Source organism: Meles meles, chromosome 9 (genome assembly GCF_922984935.1).
Source record: "Meles meles chromosome 9, mMelMel3.1 paternal haplotype, whole genome shotgun sequence".
Lineage (NCBI taxonomy): Eukaryota > Metazoa > Chordata > Mammalia > Carnivora > Mustelidae > Meles > Meles meles.
In genome coordinates this window covers 99,517,253-99,541,364 of record NC_060074.1, presented here as the reverse complement: position 1 = coordinate 99,541,364, position 24,112 = coordinate 99,517,253, and the positions used below count along the sequence as shown (strand labels likewise).

The 24,112-nt window shown below is 40.7% G+C and overlaps 1 protein-coding gene across 1 annotated transcript in view; it reads right to left on the bottom strand.

Moving 5' to 3' along the window:
* Positions 1 to 21,923: 21,923 nt before the first annotated feature.
* ACTR3 (actin related protein 3) overlaps positions 21,924 to 24,112 on the bottom strand; it is a 60,545-nt gene continuing 58,356 nt past the window's right edge. The window contains exons 11-12 of the mRNA XM_046019101.1: positions 23,999 to 24,082; positions 21,924 to 22,708 (exon numbers count right to left, since the gene is read on the bottom strand). Of these exons, the coding sequence (XP_045875057.1) occupies positions 22,613 to 22,708; positions 23,999 to 24,082 (180 nt within the window). The 3' untranslated portion in view covers positions 21,924 to 22,612. The remainder of the gene's footprint in view (positions 22,709 to 23,998; positions 24,083 to 24,112) is intronic.

Sequence of the window (24,112 nt, the reverse complement as noted above, 5' to 3'; positions counted from 1 at the left end):
CCGCAGTGGGCCCACCCGGTACTCAGTGCTGGTCTCAGTGCTGGCCTCTCCATCTCCAGGCTCACCAGCTGGGACCATGCTAAATGCCTCTCCTCCACCCTTGTTCCGGTCAGGGTCATTGCGGGAGCTGCTAGAACAAAGCACTACAACCTGGGTGGCTTAAAACAGCAGACACGTATCCTCCCACAGCTGTGGAGGCTGGAAGTCTGAAATTGAGGTGTCGCCAGGGCTGGGCTCCTTCCAAAGGCTCTGGGACAGGATCCTTCCTTGCCTCTTTGTCACTCCTGGTGGTGGCAGCTGGTAGTTCTGGGCGTTCCTTGGCTGTGCTGTCATCTTCACAGGGCACCTTCTCTCTGTGTGTGCCGCTCTGGTCCACGGTTCCCTTTTCTTACAAGGACACTAAAGCATTGGATTGGGACCCACCCTGATCCAATACCACCTCGTCTTAACTTGATATCTGCAAAGCCCGTTTCCAAACACCGCCGCGTGGTGAAGCCCTAGGTGGACATGAGTCTGGAGGGGCACTGTGCCGCGGGCCCCTCTCCGAGAAGTGCCTGCAAGCCCACGGATTTCGCCTGCTGGCTCGGCGACTCTCTGAGGCACCCAAAGCTCTCTGGCTCTCTGCTCTGGGGTAAGAAAACAACCCTCTCCTCTCTGAGGCCTGCACACCCCTCCTGTGCTCCCCACCAAGCCAAGGGGGCCAGGGTCCTCACCCTGAGAGCACACACTTCTCATCCTTGCCGGCGAGCTGGCAGAAGGCAGATGAAAGCCAACATGCTTCCCTGCTCAGAGACCCACGTCTCATCACCCCAGCCACTTCTCCTCTCTTTCCAACCTGAGAAAACTATTTATTTACCACCTCTTCTCCCAAATCTATCAGCTAAGGCCTAAACTTGTGAAACTCAGAAGCCAAGAGAAGACTCCTTTCCTCCAGAACATTGCTTTCCCTGACATAAGTCTCACTGGCGAAAGGGAACCTGGGAATCTGATAGGGAAACAACAGCAACAAAATGATTCATAATTTCAAAATAGTATCGCGCTGCCCCAAACCCCCAGCTCACTTCATGTGTGTGAAGGTCTAGCCTCATCCCTGGTGTGTACATCCCAGGCAGCCAGGATGACCAACCACCCCGGGCCAGAAGCAGGAAAGTACCAGACGGTGGGCTCCCTGCAGTAAAGACCAGTTATCCTCCCATTCCAAGGACACCAAGCAACCCGGGGAGACTGCCACTCAGGCCTCAGAACCCAAACTGTTCAATGATGAGCAAGTCTCTCCAACTGAGGCTTTCTTTTGTGGGATATCTAGCTACATTTCAGAGCACTCAGCAGTGTTGGGCAGACCCCGGGGAATAGCACTGAGGCAGCACCAAGGACTTTTATGACCAGGCCTCCTGGGGGCTAACCTCAAAGTCCTACCCTCCCTGGGAGACTTCTCTATGACTTGATTCCACACATCTGCCCGTGGCTCTCCTCATTACAGAAAAGACCCTTCGGCTTCAGTCCCATATTCCTGAAAGTGAACACACTGTAGCCACCCCCACCAGGTCCTCCAGTGCTCCCACCGGGAGAGGTGTTCTCATCAGCTTCCTTTCAACAGTAACCCGGGGCAGGCGTCTGACTCTGTAGCTGGTCTGCGGGGTAGAAAAAATGATGTGGAGTTCCACAGCCTGAAACGTAATTTCTGGTAGGAAGGTACCATCTGGTGGATAGTTGGGAAACTGCTCACGTCCTGCGTTTGAAAATGAGCGTCTGAGGGCAGTCTGTGCAGCCGCATGCCAATGGAAATGTTACTCTGAGACAGAAGGACAGCCCTGCCCCCGAATAGGGGCTGAGCCCCTTAAATGCTGGACTCCACGTGCAGATGGTTATTCTTAGAACCAATCTGAAGCATCCACAAGAGTCTTCTCCATGTTCTGGCCTCCGCTGTCCAGTGTACCATGAATTCAAACAGGGACTCGTAGTCTGTTCTCTTCCTCTCAAAGTAGAGTTCGTGCTTCTCTCTATCACATTTATTGATGAGCATTTTATCTTGAGAAATCTAGTTACACCTCATTCCATGAACACACTCACACAGTCAGCAACCCTTTGCCGGGGGGCTTCCCATGGCCCTTCTGCTGAGACTCACTCTGGCCTGGCCTTTATACCCATGCATCAGCCAGTCTCTGGATGTGGGTCATGTGGGAAAGGCCAGGACCTTGGACAAGGAGGCTGTCTTCAGCTGAAGGCTGTCTGTTGACCACTAGGAATGGTGAGACAAGTCTTCCCCTGAGGGAGAACCCAATCTGTGAAAACACACTGGGCTCTTAATGTAATTTTTACCCACTTGCTAAGGTCTCATTCCCACTAAGAGATGGCATCTTTCTTTTCTTGTTCTGTCTCTCTCTCTCTTTTTTTTTTTTTTTTTTTTTTTGCTTTGTTTCATTTGTTTTTCTTCTCTTCCTTCTTTACCTCACTCCATGAGCAATGGACATTTACCTAAAGTAGATCAAACCATTCCCAAAGGGCGCCTGGGTGGCTCAGTGGGCCTCTGCCTCTGCCTTCGGGTTAGGCCATAATCCCAGGGTCCTGGGATTGAGTCCCGCATTAGGCTCTCTGCTTGGCAGGGAGCCTGCTTCCTCCTCTCTCTCTGTCTGCCTCTCTGCCTACTTGTGATCTCTGTCTGTCAAATAAATAAATAAAAAATCTAAAACAAAACAAAACAAAAAACTTTCCCAAAAGATCGGAACCTCTGTGAGGAATACTGGGAAGCCATCAATATCTGTTCCATTTCTATTCTTGTTCCTTTGCCCTTTCCTTTTGCTGTACCCTCTCTCCATTCCTTCCTCCTAGAGTCAAGAGTTCTGATTTCTGGAAGGATAAGCAACAGGATAGACTGATTTATACTACGGAATGAGTGACTGCTAACCAATCATTCCTGTCCAATGTAATCTTCTCTATTCCTGCTATGGACCAAACATTCAACACAAGTGTATTTAGACGCTCCTATACCTGCTCTCCCTTCTCCACCTCGTCTCTAGTCTACCTTGACTACTGAAGCCATACCAGCAACCTTAAATTTCCGTTTTGTCGTGTCACTCCCTCATTCAGTGTAACCTCACCTCACTGACATGCCCAGTCCAAGGACAAGAGCGCTGGACCAGGAGTCAGAGGTCTGAGGGTCCGTGAGGAACTGAGAAATTAAGAGCACAAGCTCTGGAGCCCAACTGTGGCCTTGGAGTCTCAGTTCTACCACTTACTGGCTGGACTTTGGGCAAGGTACCAGTACTCTGCTGCCTTAGTTTCTCCACGTGTGAAAATACCATTTCAGAGGTGAAAAGAACATAACCTGTATTAGATTAGTTGATACACTTAAAGCACTTAGGATAATGCTGGCACACATAAGTACTCTGTATTCTTAGCTACTAATAGCACTGTTAGTACCATCATTAGTACTGCTATTAGTACTACCAGTTGTAGTACTATTCACCACGGGATTCCCAAAAACCAAATGATCTTGACGTTGAACAACTCACTTCATCTTGTGGAGAAGGGACTTCAGTTCCCTCATCTTCAAATTGAAGGGATTGCCAGTGTTTCTTCCAGCCCCAGAATTTTGTTTCTCCCACCCTCTGTATATCTTCTAGGACCTAGCCATCAACATGCATTAGATTATTGTGTGGTGGCTATAATTTCTGGCTTACCCTTACATAAGCTTCTGTTCAGACTTCGGCCAGCCTAGACTTGTCCATGCACCTCTCCTTGTGCTGTCCGTCTTCCGAAACATAAGACAGAATGTTGGTCTCTCTGATCTGTGTGCACGCCTATGGACTCCGGTATAGCTTCTTCTATCTGGGTGTTCAGGAAGTGTTTATTGATCAAATTGATGTCAAGCACCAAATGGTTCTGGCCACGTTCCAGCGATTTGTCTTCCCTGCCTCTCCCCCTTTGGAACGGCTCCTCTAACAGAGGTTCTGGAAATGCTCTGGCTTTTTCAATTGCCAGTTTAATCTGCCGCCATCTGTCATAGAGTGTGTGTTCCCAGAGGCCTGGAGCACATCTTCCAGGGGCTCAGTGCTGTGCCGAGTCCAACCACGCAGAGTGAGTTGACATGCAAGAAGCCCATTTTGGTGGTGGGAGGGGAGAAGGAAGGTGGAAGCTAGAAAGCAACACGCAGTTATGGCCTCCACTTCCTGAACTACGCTCACTCAGGGCGCACTGAAGCAATTTAGGAATTGATATCTAAACATTTAGAAAAACCAGTGTCCTTGAATATAGGAATCTCCAGAAAGATAACCTCCAACACACCATTTATTCTTTTGTATGTTGCCACTTATAGCACCAACCACAAGTAGGTTGAGGTTAGGCCACGATAAGAGAAGGAACTGACAACAAGTCTCAAGATCCACAGGTGTGAGAAGGGAGATGGAAGGGGCCCTTTATTTCTCAAGGAATCAGTGATAAATGTGTGATAGCAGATGAAGAAGCCACCACAATGTGAATGAGTGCAGCAGCCTTGCACCAGAGTCCTCTGTCTAGAAGGTCAACAAATATATTCGCGTATGTTTCAACCTGTGTATATTTGGGCCTTTTATGGCAGCCACACTGAGAACACTTGCTAGAGGTTTCAAAAAATATATCCTTTTTAAGAGGTAGCCAGTAGTATCCAGAATCTCTAAACACCTTATCAGACTCAATGCCCAAAGAACAAATAATCCAGTCAAGAAATGGGCAGAAGACAAGAACAGACATTTCTGCAAAGAAGACACCCAAATGGCCAACAGACACATGAAAAAGTGCTCCACCTCACTCGGCATCAGGGAAATACAAATCAAAACCACAATGAGATACCACCTCACACCAGTCAGAATGGCTAAAATTAACAAGTCAGGAAATGACAGATGCTGGCGAGGATGAGGAGAAAGGGGAACCCTCCTCCACTGTTGGTGGGAATGCAAGCTGGTGCAACCACTCTGGAAAACAACATGGAGATTCCTCAAAAAGTTGAAAATAGAGCTACCTTACGACCCTGCAGTTACACTACTGGGTATTTACTCTGAAAATACAAATGTAGTGAACTTAAGGGGCACGTGCACTCCAATGTTTATACCAGCAATGTCCACAATAGCCAAACTATGGAAAGAACCTAGATGTCCATCAACAAACGAATGGATCAAGAAGATGTGGTGTTATGTGTATATATATGTGTATATATACACATACACACACACACACACACACACACACACACACAATGGAATACTATGCAGCCATCAAAAAAATCTTGCCATTTGCAATGACATGGATGGAGCTAGAGGGTATTATGCTAAGCGAAAAAAATAATGAGAGAAAGACAATTATCATATGTTCTCTCTAATATGAGGAATTTGAAGGCAGGGTGGGAGGACGGGTGGGACAGGAGGGAAAAATGAAACAAGATGGGATGGGGAGGGAGACAAACCATAAGAGACTCTTAATCTCAGGAAACAAACTGAGGGTTCCTGGGGAGTTGAGGGGGATAGGGTGGCTGGGTTATGGACACTGGGGAGGGTATGTGCTATGGTGAGTGCTGTTAATTATGTAAAACTGATGATTCACAGACCTGTACCCCTGAAGCAAATAATACATTATATGTTAATCCAAAAATAAAAGAAGGGGCACCTGGGTGGCTCAGTGGGTTAAGCCTCTGCCTTCAGCTCAGGTCATGATCTCAGGGTCCTGGGACCGAGCCCCGCATGGGGTTCTTTGCTCAGCGGGGAGCCTGCTTCCCTCTCTCTCTCTCTCTGCCTGCCTCTCTGCCTACTTGTGATCTCTGTCAAATAAATAAATAAAATCTTTTAAATTTTAAATAAATAAATAAATAAAAGAGGTAGCCAAATCTGTAGCAACTTCAACCATCCAGAACACAAATGGGATCCCAAGTAAAAAGCCACAGCATTTCTGTCTTGCTGTGCATTGACTTGTACAGAATCATCTTAGACTGAGCAACACACGCTCCCAAGCATCACATCCATTGTGAAGCCCATCTAATCTTCTGGGAGTCCCTTTCGTGCTGCAGATATAATTTTGAAAATGAATGCAAATAAGCAGCGTTTCTGAATTCAAAGTCCAGTGTGTCCCAGGTTTGCTTTGTCAGCCTTCCGGTCGATGCTAATCTCTCCTGTTTGTGCAGTAGTTCCATCCCTGATAATTTGATCAATTGACACGTGGCCAGTGTCTCTTGCTAACACATCATAGTTGGGTTCCTAACCTAGAGCTTGCTGCCATCTGCCACAATGTGATAGACATTACAGATTGTCTCCTGGGAGGAGGGATCTGAAAGAGGGATCTCTACCATCTAGCCTGAGCAGTTAGAAGAGGCTTCCTCTATACGCACAGCTTTGAAATCCAATTTCCTGAACCCTAAAGGAGGCCATTTTATAAACTTCACATATTTAGAGTAGATAAAACAGAAAATCTCTTAAGGAGGGTGTCATGCCAAAAACAAGTGATTACAACAAGCATGCTCCATCCACACCTAGGAAGGGCTCACCCATTGTCTCCTCCTCTACTGCTTTAAGAGAAGACTGACTCTTCTCTACAATTCACTTACCCACACCCACCCCCAGCACTTTCCATCCCACTGTCTCTTACAACTCTTCTGGGAAGCTGAGTCAGAAACACTCTCTGCCTCCTCTGCCCAGGCCAGGGGCATGCTCAGTGCTTCCCAAGGAAACAAACCTCACAACCTGTCCTCCAGCCTTTCCTCCCATCCTCCTGCTACCCCAGAGCCCTTCTTTCATTCCTCGAAGTGCACATTTCTTTAAAAAAAAGCTATTTAGTTATTGGCTCTATCTCAGTACCCTCTCTTACTCCACAGCTCCTTGCAACCTGCTTCAACTCCCATTTCCTTTCTGTAATTGATCCTTCAAAAGCCAGCAGTAAGCTTCCAGTTGGCACATATAATGACCTGTCATTGTTTCACCTTGGTCAGCTCTCTGAAGCTTTGGCATTTCTGCTAACTACTTCCCTATCCTTTGCTCTCCCAGTTCTCAAGATATTCCATGCCCTGCTATTCTTATCTTAATGCTGTCACCACTCATCCTTCCCCCTTTGACTTCTCTTCCTCCTTGAGCCCTCTGCATGGCCTTCTTCAAAGCTCCACCCCTGCCTATTTATCTCCTTTAACTTTCCTTTCTCAAGATTTCAACATTCACCTCCTTGGGTATAACTCTCGACCTCACCCTCAGTTCTGAAGATGGTATTGAACTGGAGATCTCTTTTACCAATCCAGTGGACATTTCCAGTGTTACCTTCCATACCCCCCTCAAAATCAACAGGTACCAAACTAACTCATCCTTTTCCATCTTAGGCCTGGTCTACTCCTAGTTCTGCCATTGGCACCAACACTCATCCTTACTCCCAACCTGATCATGTCGGTCACCATCCAGGCTAAACTGCTCAGCCTTGTCCTTCTAGGACTGATGAGGTACCAACTTTCATGGGTGCTGCCCCTGCACCAGCTCTCTCTACCTTGTTTCCATGTTCCACTCTAACTCAGGCCCTCATCACCTCTTCCCAGGACAGGCTTATTTGTTATCAATTTGTTTTCACATTACCTTTCCCTCCTTTATCCCATGGAGACACTGAATACTTTGTGCATCCTTGCCTCTAGTAAAGTCCTTTATGGCTTTTATTGGAGAAAACATACTTAATGCCTCTGAAACCAACAAGGAGAAGGAAATGCTTTTATGGAAAGGGAAAGAAGGGAAAGACAGAAAGACAGACAGAGAGAAAGACAGAAAGAAAGAAAGGAAAGAGAAGAGAAGAAAGATGAAGGAAGGAAGGAAGGAAGGAAAATACAATTCCATAACAAAAATTACTAGGCAACAAAAAAGGAATGACTGTTGTCAAACACAATATGATGAGTCTCACAGATAAAACGTCGAGGGGAAAAGAAGCTGGAGTAGGATTTTACTTATATGAAATTCTAGAACAGGCCCACTAATCTTTGGGGAAAGAACTGACAGGAGTAGCTACCTCAGGGTAAGGAGAGGATTGCTTGGAAGGGGGCATGAAGGAAATTTCTGGAGAGTATCCTGTACCTTCAATGGGATGTGGTTACAAGGGTATTTGACTTATCCAAACCCTTCTAACTCTACACAGAAGTCTATAAATTTCACTGAATTCAAAGCTTAAAAAGAAGTCGGAGATTGGGGCACAGTGATGGGAGCAGTACTGATGGCAGGACCCTGAGAAGGAAACACCACCTGATGTCTGTAGAGAATCTGGACCTTGGACTACAAGGGTCTCAGAATTCCTAAAGCTTCGCACATTCTAAGCCGCAGGAGGCCACCAGCCTTCGTGGATGTTGGCGCAACCATGATGGAATAAAGGTCAGGGATTCTTTCCAGGCCAAGTGTGTAGTAATGTTTTCCAGATTCCAGAGTATGCTTGGGAAGGCAGAAGTGCCAAAGAATGGCTGATACTGAATTTCCTACCAGCCCAGCAAAATGAAACTGAAAATTAAACGTGAAGAAATAGGCATTTCTGGCACATCAGACTTACTGGGCTGAAAGTCAGACTCCTACAAATGTAAAAACCTCTTATATTTCTCTCAATTCTTATCTACTTTGACAGATCAGTCTCCCTAAATTGTGGTCAGGATCATGTCTTCCTGTGGCTAAAATCTTCAGTGACTCTACATTCCTTGGAGCAGGAAAAAAAAAGTCTATATCCCTTACCCTGAAATTCAAGGGCCTCCTTAATCTGTCTACTTTCCCAAACTCAGTAGCCAGCACTTCTCAGTAAGGACAGAGCGAGAGGGACACTATACAACACTAACACCAGTCAGAGGAATTGTTTTATTTTAAATGTTGCTGCCCTATTGCTGGGGGGGTGGGGATGGGGGGGCTCACATTCAAGACCACAGTTGTTCCACACACCACTTGGCTAATGTTGAGAGAATGTGAACACTTTAATACTTTAATACTTACATAACCCAAATATAATTTTAAGTGCAAACTTCTCAAAACTTGGGATTTGTTCCAGTCATGTTTTTTCTTTTTTTAAGATTTTATTTATTTGACAGAGATCGATCAATCACAAGTAGGCAGAGAGATAGGCAGAGAGAAAGAGGGAAGGAGGCTCCCTGCTGAGCAGAGAGCTGGATGCAGGGCTCAAATCCCAGGACCCTGAGATCAGGACCTGAGCCAAAAACAGAGGCTTAACCCACTGAGCCACCCAGGTGCCCCCCAGTCATGTTTTTCTTAAGAGTCACACGCAAAAAACCCTCATCCACATGTGAGCTTGGGGAGTGAGGCACACCCGGGCTTTGGGATGAGACAGACTGGGTTCGAATCCCTGCTCTGCTGAGAGTAGCAGACACGGTTGGACATGTACCTAACCACCAAGCACGCAGGCACACACACCCCTTCCAAACTGCCAGATGTTTCAGTAAGTCGCATTCCCCCGCTTGTCTCCCACTAAGTCAGTCACTGAAATCCACCCCACTTAGGACAGACATACGTGGCAACTCTGATCATTGAGACATAAGGAGAGCTCTTCTGAGAAGCTTGCAGGAAATTTTCCTCTCTTAAAATTAAACCACCACCCAGAAAGAGAGGGCTCTTTTGATGCTGGATTTGATTATGTCTGGATGTGAAGCCTGAAACAGCAATGTCATGTCAACCACAGGAGGAGACACCCTGAGGACAGAGGCTCTCCACTGAGAAGGGCAAGGCAGAAAGATGGGGGGAAATGCTAGGGGTACAGGTATCGGTATTGGCAGATCAATGACACATACCCCTTCCCAGGCTCTGAGAGGCAGAGATTTCCGGTTCCCCACCCGTCCCCTACGTAACAGGCAAGGCCCAGGGGGAAGACACTGGAGTAACTGAGACTGTGCTTTCAATGCTGCTACATTCAAATCTATTAATGTCTTCAGTGGTTTTCCTGAGCTATTTTTAATTGATGGTTTAGTTCGCTCTTCTTCAACTGAAGTGGTGGATGAACAGCAGTAAATACGCAGAGGTCTGAAAAACAAATGAGGTTGAGGTGAGGAATTGTGCATTTACTTCTGCACATTTTCAAATGCAAATGACATTGTTATTTCCTCAGAGTGGAATCTGACAGCTGATCACCTCTTTGAGTTCCTGCACATCTATTTATCTCTAATGATACAGCTAACAGGGGGCTTATTTCCACTTACCACACATTATGACAAACACATCTATCCATTGACATTTAGGTGACTGCAGAGAAATGGAGCCATAAAAAGCTTCAATTGCTCAGCGCCTCATTGCCTAAGGATAATTTGTACGTTGTAAGGTAGAGGTGGAATTGTGAAGAAGATACCACCAATCTGCTTCTTTCAAACTTAGCGGAAGTATCAAAGAAACAGCTAAGACACAAAGATTCCTTGATTCAATGTGGAAAGTATTTATTGAGCATCTACTGTATGTGCAACACTAGCCAACACTGAAAAAAATTCAGGTGAAATTTTAAGCAGCCAGACTACCCTGCAAAAAGAGATGCTACCCTTGTGGAAGTAAAGTATCTACATATAAAATCATAAAGGTGAAAAAACATGACACTGGGCTATGTGTAATGTACATCTTACATAAATACTTTACACATACACATATATTTAATGCTAGATTGACAACTGTCAAAATGGAAAAAAAAAATCCAAAAAATGGAATTGTCAAAAAGAAGAAAGTTTCTGTGGTCTCAAATCTGTAAGACCAAACAAAGAATGACATCTAATAAATCATTAACGCAGCTGCCTTCTGGACGTGTTCCTGAACACTCCGTTAAAATCAGTTTCTGGATCTTACTGTGCTTTTGCACTTTTAATGCACTTCTGTCCTAGGCTATCAGCCTAAGACTTCAGGGGAAAATCAACACTTTTCCTCCGACAAAGTCAAATTTATTGACCCATTCCTATGAAGGACGCAGCACACTGAGGAAAGGTGGAAATTTTAAGATCTGGGGTGGGGTATTCAAACAAAAATGAAATAAATTAGCTCTGCGAATAGGCTCAGAGTAAAGCACAGCTGAAAATAGAGGGCTAGACATCAGATCTGGACTGCAAAGTGGACCAAGGGGAACATAACCTTGGAAACTAAAGTTTAGATGTGAAGTGCTATGTCCCCAAACCCCTCATCTCTAGCTCTGTACCTTGTCTGGAAACCGAGGCAACTTCTTTGGATCAAAGTAAATTATATTAAAAGTGGGATGTTTCATTCTTACCGGTGTCATTTCAAACAGCAAAATTTCTGACAGTCTGATTTTAAAGAACAAAGTTCCTCTGAGTGAAAAAGCAGTAGACACTGGAAGGGAGTTGTTATGACAGGGTACAGCTACAGCATGTCCCTGGGAAAATTATGTTTTCTGTTAACTGCAGTCGGCTTTATCTGTGTCTGATGGCAGGGCAAGGCAGATTTATATTTTCTTAGTCTGAGCTAATTTTTAGTTTCTCACCTCCATTACAACTCAAAACACACACTGCCTCGCATTTTGGTTAGCGTTCAGAGCTGTCTCCAAGCTAGACTACAAATACAAAGTGTTGTGTGCCCACCAAGGGCTAGCAGTTGTCTCTGATGTGGTCGGTGGGTGCCCAAAAATATTTCCTGGATTTGATTACCAAGAAATAGCAATACTTCAACTTCATCAATGAGGGCACATCAGGCCCAAGGAAAACTAAGATCAGGGGACATCAAGTAGGAGGTTAGGAATTTCTTCTAGCAACGAAAAAACCTCCCACTTGCAAAACAAGGCAGGCCATTCCTCCTCAGCTGGAAGAAACATTTAGCAGGATTTCAACAGGAATCCATTTAGCAAAGATGCACCTACGAAAAGAACTTGCAAAAGAAATAAGCAGCTAGGCACACGGGTTAGCCTTCTGCTATATGAACAGTGTACTTTCAAATCTGCATCATTCAGATTTTGCTCTTTTATGAATGGTGACAGTAATCAGCTTTTTCTATCTTATCCTGCCCTAGGCATACATAATTGCTTAAAAAGGCATAGCCTGTCAAGTTTTTATTTGTTCAAGTAATGTCTGTTCAATCATCTCAGTTCAAATATGTCATCATTAAACAATCACACCATTATATAGAACACAATGAAACTATTTGGAGTGGAAAACTGTTCTTAACCCCGAAGTACCCCTTAAGTAAAGGGCTTTTGTGTCATAGGAACACTTTCCACTTCCTCTCATCATGAAATGTTAACACAGTTCAACTTGTTTGTCAATTGACCTAGTGGGTGGAAACCAGAGAGCAATCTGTACAAAAAGCTGTTGTTCACAAGACCTAAAGAAATGACACTAGAATCTTTCTATGCATTTAATAATTGTAGGGTAAACTTATGAGGATTTGGTGATGCCACAATTCCCATTTCATAACGCAGTTCTGCTTTGCACCAAATTATAAGCAAGAGTCCATGTCAACATTGAGATTACTGAATGAAAACCATTCTTAAAGAACATTCCTTACCAAGAATTCTTCCATGTCCTGATGATCAGCCACATCTGGGAGAACGGGCATTCATCTCAGAGAGTGTTAAGACACGGGTTCAGAGGCAGCAATGATGACAAATGTCAGCAATGCCTCTCCCCTAAAAAAGACTGCATTGTTTTCATTCAACATGTGGAGCCCCCTTTTGAGGTAAGGAGCAACATGACACGTGTATTACTATAGCTGTGTTTTAGAGTCGGGGTCTCCTGCCTGGTGTAATCTGCAAGTTCTCCCACTGTAAAGTAACTCAAGGCCACCTAAAATACTTAGGCACAAAACAATACATAGGACATTTATCCCATTTTCAAAACATTTGTATTTAGCTTCAGGGAGCTTTGATCTCAATCTGAATAACCCCCCCAAACTCAGAACAGCCAAGGGACATGCGGGGTGGGGGGGAGGTTAAGAGTCAGCTTTGGCTTGTGTTCAGTTCATTTTGAGGTTTAGGAGGATGCTCTAGAAGAACATAATAGCACACAGAAAAGAGAAAAATGCTTGTTTGATAAAGTATAACCAGTTTATTTACTACTTGGGCTAAAATGCCCCACACCCACTTAACCTTTAATCACTTCCTTCTGCTATTGTTATGTCACTCACTTTTGAGACCATAACGGGCCCAAGCAGGAAAGCTTCCTGGGAATGGGCCATTATCTAGCCAAGAACACAAGCAACCCAGAGGACACAACTATTAGGTCTCAGAACACCATAAATTCTCACTTCTTGTTTCAGTTGTTAAGATGTTCATCAGTTAGGACAAAAAAAAAGTTGAGCTTTTCTTTGGGAAATCACTAAACAATAAAATTATTATAATATGTAATAGAGGAGGGGAGAATCCTGAGTTAATATATTCTGGAATCAAAACCACAATCCTCTACCATCCCAAAGTTCAAGTTTCTCAGGACCAGACTGCCTATGATTAGTTCTCTGCTAAAACAGTAAGAGCAACTGACTAAACCAATTCATACTGTCACCCAAGGTTCCGTTCAATACATGTAAAACAACTCATGGAGATCTACATCACATGTTGCAAAGCAGTCCAGAAAAGAACCTTCATTTACATTGAATATATTAATAAGAAAATGTGGGGCATTAAGCTGATGGTTGCCTGATATCTGCATGACAAATTAAAGGCAATTATCATGTCCATGTACCTTCATAGTAAGGGAAGGAAATCCACCTTCCATTTCTTTGTTGACTCTGCAATCAAACTCTGCATCTTTTCAATGATCCGTATCACTAAAGAGAAATTGTACAAAGTCTAACCTTAGAGAAACATGGAGAACACTAGTAAGGACTATTTTTTTTTTTTTTTTTAGATTTTTATTTGTTTGACAGAGAGGGAGAGAGGGAACACAAGCAGGAGGAGTGGGAGAGGGAGAAGCAGGTGTCTTGTGCAGGGAGCCCAACACAGGGCTCGATCCCAGCACGCTGGGATCATGACCTGAGGCAAAGGTAGACAATGACTGAGGTACCCAGTTACCCCTAGGAAGTACTATTAAAAACTAAACTTAAAGCATAAAAAAGGCTTAAAGTGTTACCCAACCCCTTACCTTTTCTGGCTTTCCTTAACACAAGAATATAAATGACGATGGTTGCCATATTGCAGTTTTCATATATTCTGCTGTGGCCTGAACATTCTTTTAAAGTTCCAGGAGGCAAAGACATGTCTGTTTTGCCTATTATATCCCCACACACCTTGAAAAGTGTTTAGCATATTAAAGGTTCCAAATTGATACTGCTGAATAAATTACACTGACTTACTGTCACAACCTAAGGAACATCTTTGTTTTTATTGAAATCATGGGTATGTTGCTGAAAATGGCATACTTTAAATGGGAACATGAAATGTGTTACTTCCATAACTCAGATCCAACTTGCTTTTGACAGGAGCAAATTTAATTGGAATATATTCATTTACAGATGAGGGGAGGAAAGAGAGACATCTAGTGGATGGACTGAAATATTCAAAACTCAAAAGCCACATCTACCTTTCCATTCTTCTCTTGCTAAATGTCTCTGAAAAAAGTCATTGTCTTCTTTGTAAAAATTTCAAGACTACTACTAGAATGCTAATGCCTGAATGAAAATTCTTCTACCTGGGAGTTTAAGAAGTCACTTCGTTCTCCTGGGGGGAGATGTAGGGGGCTACTTAGAACCATTTCTGTTCATGCTCCAAATGCCCTAAAAAATAATGTTCATAAAGTTGCAACTTCTATAATGGTGAAGGAAAAAAATAGGTAGAAAAATTTAGTGCTGTTCAGATCAAATAACCCAATTTCTTTTGGGAGAAATATTAGAGGCAGGTGAATCCACAGACATACAATTCAAATGTAATCCAAATATGAGTTCATTAGCAGATTACCGATCTTGAATTTATTAAAACATACATTCATATAAGGATTGAACCATTTTTTTTAATATTTTATTTATTTATTTGACAGAGAGAGAGGTCACAAGTAGGCAGAGAGAGAGGCAGAGAGAGAGGGAGAAACAGGCTCCTCACTGAGCAGAGAGCCTGATGCGGGGCTCGATCCCAGGACTCTGAGATCATGACCTGAGCCGAAGGCAGAGGCTTAAACCACTGAGCCACCCATGCACCCCTTGAACAATTTTTTCAATGGACCATCTTGAAAGGGATGAATTTTTAAAAGATAGCTATAAATGGTTGGGGCGCCTGGGTGGTTCAGTGGATTAAAGCCTCTGCCTTCGGCTCAGGTCATGATCCCAGGGTTCTGGGATCAAGCCCCACATCCCGCTCTCTGCTCAGCAGGGAGCATGCTTCCCTTCCCTCTCTCTCTGCCTGCCTCTCTGCCACTTGTGATCTCTGTCTGTCAAATGTCAAATAAATAATAAATAAAATCTTTTAAAAGATAGCTATAAATGGATATGTAAACAGAATTTTAATTTGTGCCAAATGTGATTTTAAGAGAGGGAAAGAGAATCCCAAGCAGGTTCCTCTGCTCAGTATGGAGCCTGACATGGGGCTCAATCCCTCAACCCTGAGATCATAAACCAAGCTGAAATCAAGAGTCGGATGTTCAACCAACTAAGCCACCCAGGTACCCCAAACATGTGATCTATTTTAAAAATATATGATCATGCTGCCTATATCATAAGTATTCTTAATTACTATCAAAACAGTAAGAGGATCAAAAACACCATTTTCACAAGTGTTTTTTTAATCCAGAACTTTTTCAACAAATATTTGAGCACTTGCCACATGCCAAGAATTGTATTTCATAACATTATCACAAAGTTCACTTTTATCTGTAGCCTAAAGATGCTTTCCCAGTCTTTAAAACCAATTCAGGTACTTTCTAATTAATAAAAATCCAGTTATGTCACTGGCAAGTTTAATTTCAGTAGATCTGCTACTAGGTACATTAGTCTAGCTAATTTGGAGAGACATGACCAAAATGTGCAAGAGCTCGAATACACTACTGGGCCTAGATCACGACAGTTCAATGTTTCAGAGGTTGTTCTGTATGAAGTGGGGTCTCTTTTTTCTCTTCTTTTTAAAGAGATCATTTCCTCATAACATCCAATTCAGTCTCCAACAGATTTACTGAGTTTTTGCCTCCCGCTATTAGCTCAGCACTTTATAGTCTGCTAACTGTGGACATCATGCATGATTTGGTAGACACATTTAAGGTCATCTGATACCTCCCTTGCACCAGCAGCATCTATCACAATGAGATCAGCTCTCCCAACTAAATGGCTCACTGCCAAATTTTGAGAAAACTATTTAATAAACCATATGCTGTTCTGTATAAATAAAACATAAAAAGAATCATTACTAACAAGTCCTATTCTGCCCCTAACTACTAATATGGCCTTTGCCAAGTCACTTACAATATCAGTTGTCTTCCTTCATCTGTAAAACGTGATTAGGACTAGACCACTCTGAAAATTCCACATTACTGATGTCAGCTGTTTGCATGAGTGGTCTCAATCTCAACCACATCCACTTTTTTCAGTCCATGTGTGAAGACAGCAGACATCCCCATTGCAACCCACCACTGTTTCCAACTTGCATACTATAGTCACAACACACTCACCCAGACCACAATCACTAATTGTTACTCAGCCTGCTTCTCCCATACTAAAATATCTTCCCTACCTACTTTCCATCTACCGAATTCTTACTCACTGTTCAACATCTTGGGAAAGTCTGTTCAAACAGAACTGCTCTGTAAAGTACTTTGGTCATCCCAAAAATGTACGAGAGATCTCAATTAAGCATTATTGCACCAAAAAAGGAGTCTCATATTTTCTTATTGCACAACCCTCTGAACATTTTTCATTTGTTTGTAAAAGATACTATGTGCTCCTAATAAGAGAAAGGATGTACTCTCAATTCCAATATCAACTTTCTAATAAGACTTCCAACAAAGAGGAACAATCCACCGTACCAATGATTCTCATTCATTGAAAATGGGAGGAAATTTGGGGGCACTTGGGTGGCTCAGTTGGTTAAGTGTTATGCCTTCAGTTAAGGTCATGATTTCATGATCCTGGGAATTGAGCCCACATCTCTTCCCTGCTCAGTGGGGAGTCTGTTCTCCCTCACCCTTTACCCCTCCCCATTCTCATGCTCTCTCAAAGAAAAAAGAAAAGAAAAATGGAGAAAGTTTTTATTTAAGTCATCATCTCTAATATATCTCAAAATGGGATCTGCATAAGAGAGAATTGAAACTGGTCAACAAAAGCAAAGCTAGAAATTAGTAGAGTTCCTACTGTTGATAGTGAATTGTACCAAACATTTCAAAGCATTTCAGTTAGCACTGTACAATGCTCAGATTTAGAGTGAACATTATATTACAAAGATTTTAAAATGACCATAAACTAGATGAAGAATTACTGAAGACTCACTTCAGAAAATTTATGATCACTTAATAATCCTCCACTGTTTTATATAGAATTTCACTGTTTTAAGATAAAATCTAGAGAAACAGAAAAATTTAGTAATTTTTACTTTCTTGATAAATATGGGTATCTTTTAAAGGACCAAAAATTATATACACAATTCAAAGTTTTAATTCCAAAATGAAGGATGGATTTTACTCACTCATCCATTGATTTATCAAACACATTTACTGAACCATTACTATGTGCCAGGTAATATGTAAGGCACTAGAAATACCAAATGAATTAAGAATGATCTCTACTGGGGCGCCTGGGTGGCTCAGTGGTTTAAGCCTCTACCTTCAGCTCAGGTCATGATCTCAGGGTCCTGGGATCGAGCCCCGCGTCCAGCTCTCTGCTCTGCAGGGAGCCTGCTTCCTCCTCTCTCTCTGCCTGCCTCTCTGCCTAGTTGTGATTTCTCTCTGTTAAATAAATAAAATATTTAAAAAAAAAAAAGAATGATCTCTACTGTGTAATTATTTTCTTCAACTATTGTTGGATTTAATATTTCTGATTGTTTTAAGAATGCCAAGAACAGGGGCGCCTGGGTGGCTCAGTGGGTTAAAGCCTCTGCCTTCGGCTCGGGTCGTGATCCCGGGGTCCTGGGATCGAGGACCCTGCGGAGCAGAGAGCCTGCTTCCTCCTCTCTCTCTGCCTGCCTCTCTGCCTAGTTGTGATTTCTGTCAACTAAATAAAATATTTTAAAAAAAAATGCCAAGAACACATAAAAGACTAATTTTAAACTGCAGCCACGCCTTTAACTTTTACCGTAGTTTTTTCCCCTCAAAATAACCACCTCAACCACCATCATCTTCATGAAGAAAAATCCTAGGTTTATTAAGACATCTCTGAAATCTCACTCCTCTGTGTATTTATCACTATACTAACCTCTGAGCTCAGGGCAGAAAGTTTTATTTATCATGAGACACAGTGCCTAAAACATAGTATGCAGTCAAGAAATGTCTCTTAGGATTGGGAGGCCCAAACCCTGATGCAGTACATGGGTGGTATAAATGAGTTGTAGTGTTTGAACAACTGTGAAACCATTTCAATTCAGCACCTTAATTTTAATATAATGTATAAAAGTCACCAAAAGTGATAGAACGCTGAAAAACAGTAAGGATCATTTGTTAAATCAAAGTAAGAGTAATTTTTTTCTAATTTTTAATTTTCTTAGTTTTTTCCTTCAGTTGCCATTTTTGCTAAATCACTCATTTATATTTTTTGTACCCCTTTTTTTACTGCTGCGGCATTCATTAGAGCAAGATTAACACAATTCTGAAACTGAATAGGTGTTATTTAATTCATTTAATTCAGCTCCAAGTTCCAAGTGCATCAGTTAAACTGGGTTATGGCATGGAGAGTACCACAGACAGCCACAGACTTTAATTTGTTTCTGTTAAGATTCTATTAAGACCAAGCACGTTACGATAAAGTGCTGGTATGCTGATAAATAATACTATGGAAGAGGAATGAACAATATTGAGGAGTCATCAACACAGAATAGCAGAAATCCTTTTTCACTCAAGTCTCCAGACCTTCCTACAGATCTAAAAATTCGTTAAGGTCAGCTTAAATGCGATATGGGCCTAATTACAAAAACAAAGTCCTTATTTTTAGGTTTTGCTATGAGAGTTTCACATAATTTCTTGCTGACAAATCTGCCCATGGCCGGGGCATTAGGCATCTGCTTCGGCTCAGGTCATGATCCCAGAGTCCTGCTCAGCAGGGAAGCTGATTCTCCTTCTGCCCCTCCCCCTGCTCTCTCTGTCAAAAAAAATAGACTATATCTTAAAAAAGGGAGGGGGGGGGGCAAAAAAACCCTGCCTATGGCCAAGTGTATAGACTACATGCTATTACACTGAAATATGCTCTAGGGCCTAGAGAAGTAGAGGTTTCACTCTGAGAGTTTGTTAAGTATGTTGGTTTCTGTGTACTTTAGGTAACAGATTTAGTAACATTAAGCCAAGTCGGGAATCTATGTGCTAACAGCTTCAGAGACTGCACCAGGCTACTGGAGGTACCCAGGCACAGTGATACGAATAAGGTAAGGAAGTAGAGGGTCACAGGAATCAAAGCTGAGCTGGTAACAAAAGCAGGAATACACTGGACTTTATCATGGACTGATGAGTCCAGTATTTAGAGGAAGAACAACTCTTTACAATAGCACAAATACCATATGACACTAAAAATAATTTCATCAACAATGTTACCTGGTACCACCTTTATGGTTATCTGAATGAAGAAAGTTTCTATTTTGTAGATATATTCTCTAGGACTTCTCTGTAGAAAATAAATAAATAAACAATATAATAGCCTATTATCCCTCTACTTCATATTACTTCTGAAGCTATTTCTACAAGTAACTGCAAGAACAGTTATTTCAATTTGTTCAAGTAGCTTTGAAAACAAACCAAAAAATTATATTTGGTGGACCTTAACAATATTGGATCGTTCTTTTTTATCAAAAAAGAAGGCAGACAGGAAGGTGGACAATTGCAGTATATGCCACTTACTAATGGGTAAAGATTAAGTTGTGAAAACCCGCTTACTGAAGAGCAGGCAAACTAGAGAACCATTATCTACTTTATTTCTGTCCATTAATATTTCCCAATTGATCAAAGCTCTGCCTATTAAAATGGAGACATCAGAAAACACCTTTACTATCACAAATGAATCAATTCTAACAAATCATAAAAACGGCACTGTTAATCCATATATCACCTTCTATGTAAAGTGAACTAAGGTCCAGAAAATTCAAAGAATTCTTCGAGGATTATACAAATATATCTTCCATGTTTTAATAATAACAACAAAAAATAAAAGTTGAAGGAATTCTATCATCAATTTGTAGAACCAGAATAAAAATTTCAGTCACTGGTCTCATTTCCAATGTACCACACTCATGCAGCCTGGTATCAAATCAATGTTACAGGTCTGAATTCATCTTGGCCAGAATCTACACATATATAACCAAAGGTGCTGTAAATTGAAAAATGATATACAGTAATAGGGAAGATGTAAAGAAGAGCACTGTTTCTCTCATACTACAGCTCAGTCCCAGAAAAGCAGAGCAAAAGGGACAACAAGAAATATAGTAAAGGTTTGAATCTTGTTGTTTCCCTAAAATATATGTACGTTTTAAGGAAAATTTTTGATTCAGATTTTTTTTAATCAATCAGTTAACATCTTTATATAAGTATGCATGAGATTGTAATCTGTAGCTCTGTAAACATGTCTTTTGAGCTTACTCACTATTCAATAACACTAGGTGGAAAAGACATATTTAAGGCAATGCTAATAATACTTTATTGGACCAGGAGGATGAAATCTTTAATGCTTATCCATTTAGTTCTGTATCAAAAGATTTGAAAAGCAGAATGAAGAACAGTATATGTAGCAAACTCCAATTCGTGCTAAAATAAGGGAGCTATACTTCCTTCTATATGCACAAAAAATTACAAAAACACAAAGACATTTCTAACTGAAATGAGAAAATAAGACAAGTTAGGGTGAAAAAGAAAACTACTTTCACTATCTACTCTTTGGTACTGTTTGAATAGTTTTTTTCTTTACATATTCATGAACTACTTTTTTTAAGTGAGGGGGGGAAAAAATAAGATCTTTGATTCTGATACTACCACTACCAGAGGACATACACTCTGTTCTTTACTCCCATACTCAAAGTTTCACAGAAATGATTAATATAATTTTAAGTACCTGCTTCATTTTAAATAAAATCTAAAGTTTACTCCTCAATTCTATCTTTATATTAACACAAACAACAAAGACCCTTTACTTGTTCTTCAACTTTTAGATAGACGTATACTAATTCTCTGTGCGTTTTCACGGATAATGAAGTTCAAGTGTGCACTGGCATTAATGCTGAAGTTCTAAAAAGCCTAAAAAACATCTTCCATTTTTATTCTTCTATAAACATAACTGGTGAAATTTCAAGTTCACAAGGTATTTTCTACCATACACATTATAGCGATTTCAATGAATCCCTCTATTCCAACAGAAACAGAAATCCTGTAAGATACATAAACACAAAATAGAATGACACTGCTTCTTAAAAAAAAAAAAAAAAAAAAAACTTTAGAAAAGGTAATTCAGTTTTAATTTATTTTCATCACTTTTTCTTCATGATCCAGATATTTTAAAATGCAAAGAAAATTAACTTTCCATGATATGTCAGGGACTGGCACTAAAAAAATTTTCAGACTGCAAATGAGTTATACAAATGAAAATATCAAATGGAGATCCAGTTATCAAAATGAAAGCACTCAACATATTAAAAGTTCACAATTATTTGTTTAGAGCACATAAAAAAGTCAGCTTGCTAACCAATTGTTGTGATTTTAAAGAATTATAGCAGAGGTTTGAAGAAAATACATTAGTTAACTTATAAAGAGATTAAAGAGCTTGAAACAAGTATTAAAAAGAAATTTGTGCCTTTATTAGAATGGTGTTAGGCTTTAAATATACCAATTTTGGTAATCAAATTTACTTTTAATAAGAAATGACACTACAGAACTGCAGTACTGATCCAACAGTCTTCTCTTTACTTTTCCTTTAAAGCAAGAAACAGGATTCGAGTAGTCAGAAAGCACTAGCGGGCATCAGTTAATCCAAGATACTAGCTTCTTAGTTCCAAAAGCACTTGCAAAGAAAACCATTGCGGGGTACAAGGGGGTGGAAGCCATTTGTAATAACTGGAATCCCATGAGTGTGTGTGTATGCCAAGTCTCAGGAGGCTTTTTTTTTTTTTAATTTATCCTTTACTTGGTCACTTGTTTTTCCTCAAATACTAGTTTTTCTTTGACTTTTTTCCTCAAAGTATAAAAAGTATGAAATATAAACAAGCTCTTGCATTGCACACTTAGAAGTGTACAACTCAAGCATTATAGAGCTATCTACATACCGATAAATCCCATCAAATCTTGGATAATTCAATAATATACAAAATATCAGGGCACAGAAAGAACTAAAACCCATTTCTTTTTGTTACACATAAGATTCAAATATTCAGTCTAAAGAAAAACACTTAATCATTTTGGCTCCTCTACATTCGAATGTTGATACACTTATTAAAATATTCCTGTATAATTATGTTTGGTCTTACTTCAAGTCAGGTTTAAAACCTCAAAACCAGCCATCCAGACAAAACAGGTAATCAGAAAGATTATTTCTTCCCCACCTCCCTAGCCCCAATAATTATGAAATCAATTTTACGACATGACTCCAAACACTGGATTGTGACGACAAATGCTAGGTCCAATTTCTTCATAATCCTTTTTGGTGTGGCATACTTGGTAGAACTCAGGCTGAAAATAAAAACATGTACTTTTTACAAAGGTCAAATGTGTACCACCTCTCAAAATGCTTTAAAATAGAACAAAATGTTTATTATTAGTCCATCTGGGTATTTAAATGAAGCTTAAAAATTCTAGAAACCGTGACTTAAAAATCAGCTACAAATAGTTATCAGAAATGAAAAGTAGGATTTAACACATGTCCTAACACACATCCTCCTACCTCAACACGATTCTGATATTCTGAGGACTGGAAGACTGATTCTCAAAAGCTCAAACTATTCTGATGAGATTTCCCCACACTGTACAATAAATCAATATTCTAAAAAAGCAGCATTAATTTAAAATATAAATAAGGGGCTCCTAAGAGGTGCAGTTGGTTAAGTGTCTGACTCTTTAAGCTCAGGTCAGTGATCTCAGGGCCATGGGATCAAGCCCGCATTGGGCTCCATGCTGAGCGCTGAGGAGTCTGCTTCAGATTCTCTCTCACTCTCCCTCTGCTTCCCCACTCGCACCATCACTCTCTTTCTCACTCTCTAAAATAGATATAATTTTTAAAGTAAAATAAAATATAAACTCCTCTTAGTCATATACAAAAACTTCTAGATTGTTTGTTTCCTCAATAAAGATCTGATATAGACAGAGGCTCTCTCTCCCTGAAGGGCAAACTTACAAACTCATCAGGTTATATGGGACAAATGGAAGATAACTAAAGTAAGGAAGAAAGTAACTTTACCTCTTATTTTTCAATGGTTTTAAAAATCCAAGTTTATGTAATTTTCAGTAATTCAGATAAAATTTCTTTATCGTATTTATCTGTGTACTACAGGATAAAGCACTGATATTTAATAGGCATATGATGTTAAATTATCTTTTAAAGAGGTTTTAAGATGTTTTGTTTTGGGGAAATGGCCCTTAGAATAATTCCCTTTACTAACTTTTGAACATACTTCCTATGCAGTGATCTTGATGTTTTTAAATATTTGCACAGAAAAAGCAATGACCTTCTGATATCTGTATCATCACAAGATTAAAAGAACCTTACCTACAGATTAATTTTAAAAGTCTTAAGTGTTCACTCTAAAAAACTAAGCAAGCAAAAAATAAATCCAAATAACTACATTTTAATATACTATGTACAAAAAAATGTTTCTAATTTTAAAACTTTCTCATGCAATCTACAGCTATATGCAGATAAATTTAAAGAAATTTCCCTTGTTATTCTACACTGCATAAATACTGGCAATTTCTTCTCTCTGGAAAAAAAAAAAAATCAAATTTGAAATATAAGCTTTATCTCACCGTGGAAGCCAGCATGGATCCTCCAAACCAAACTGCATATCGCTGCATGTGGTGTGTAATGACTTGTACATCAATAGGTTTTGGCTAAAAATGACATAGCAACAGCAGTTCAAT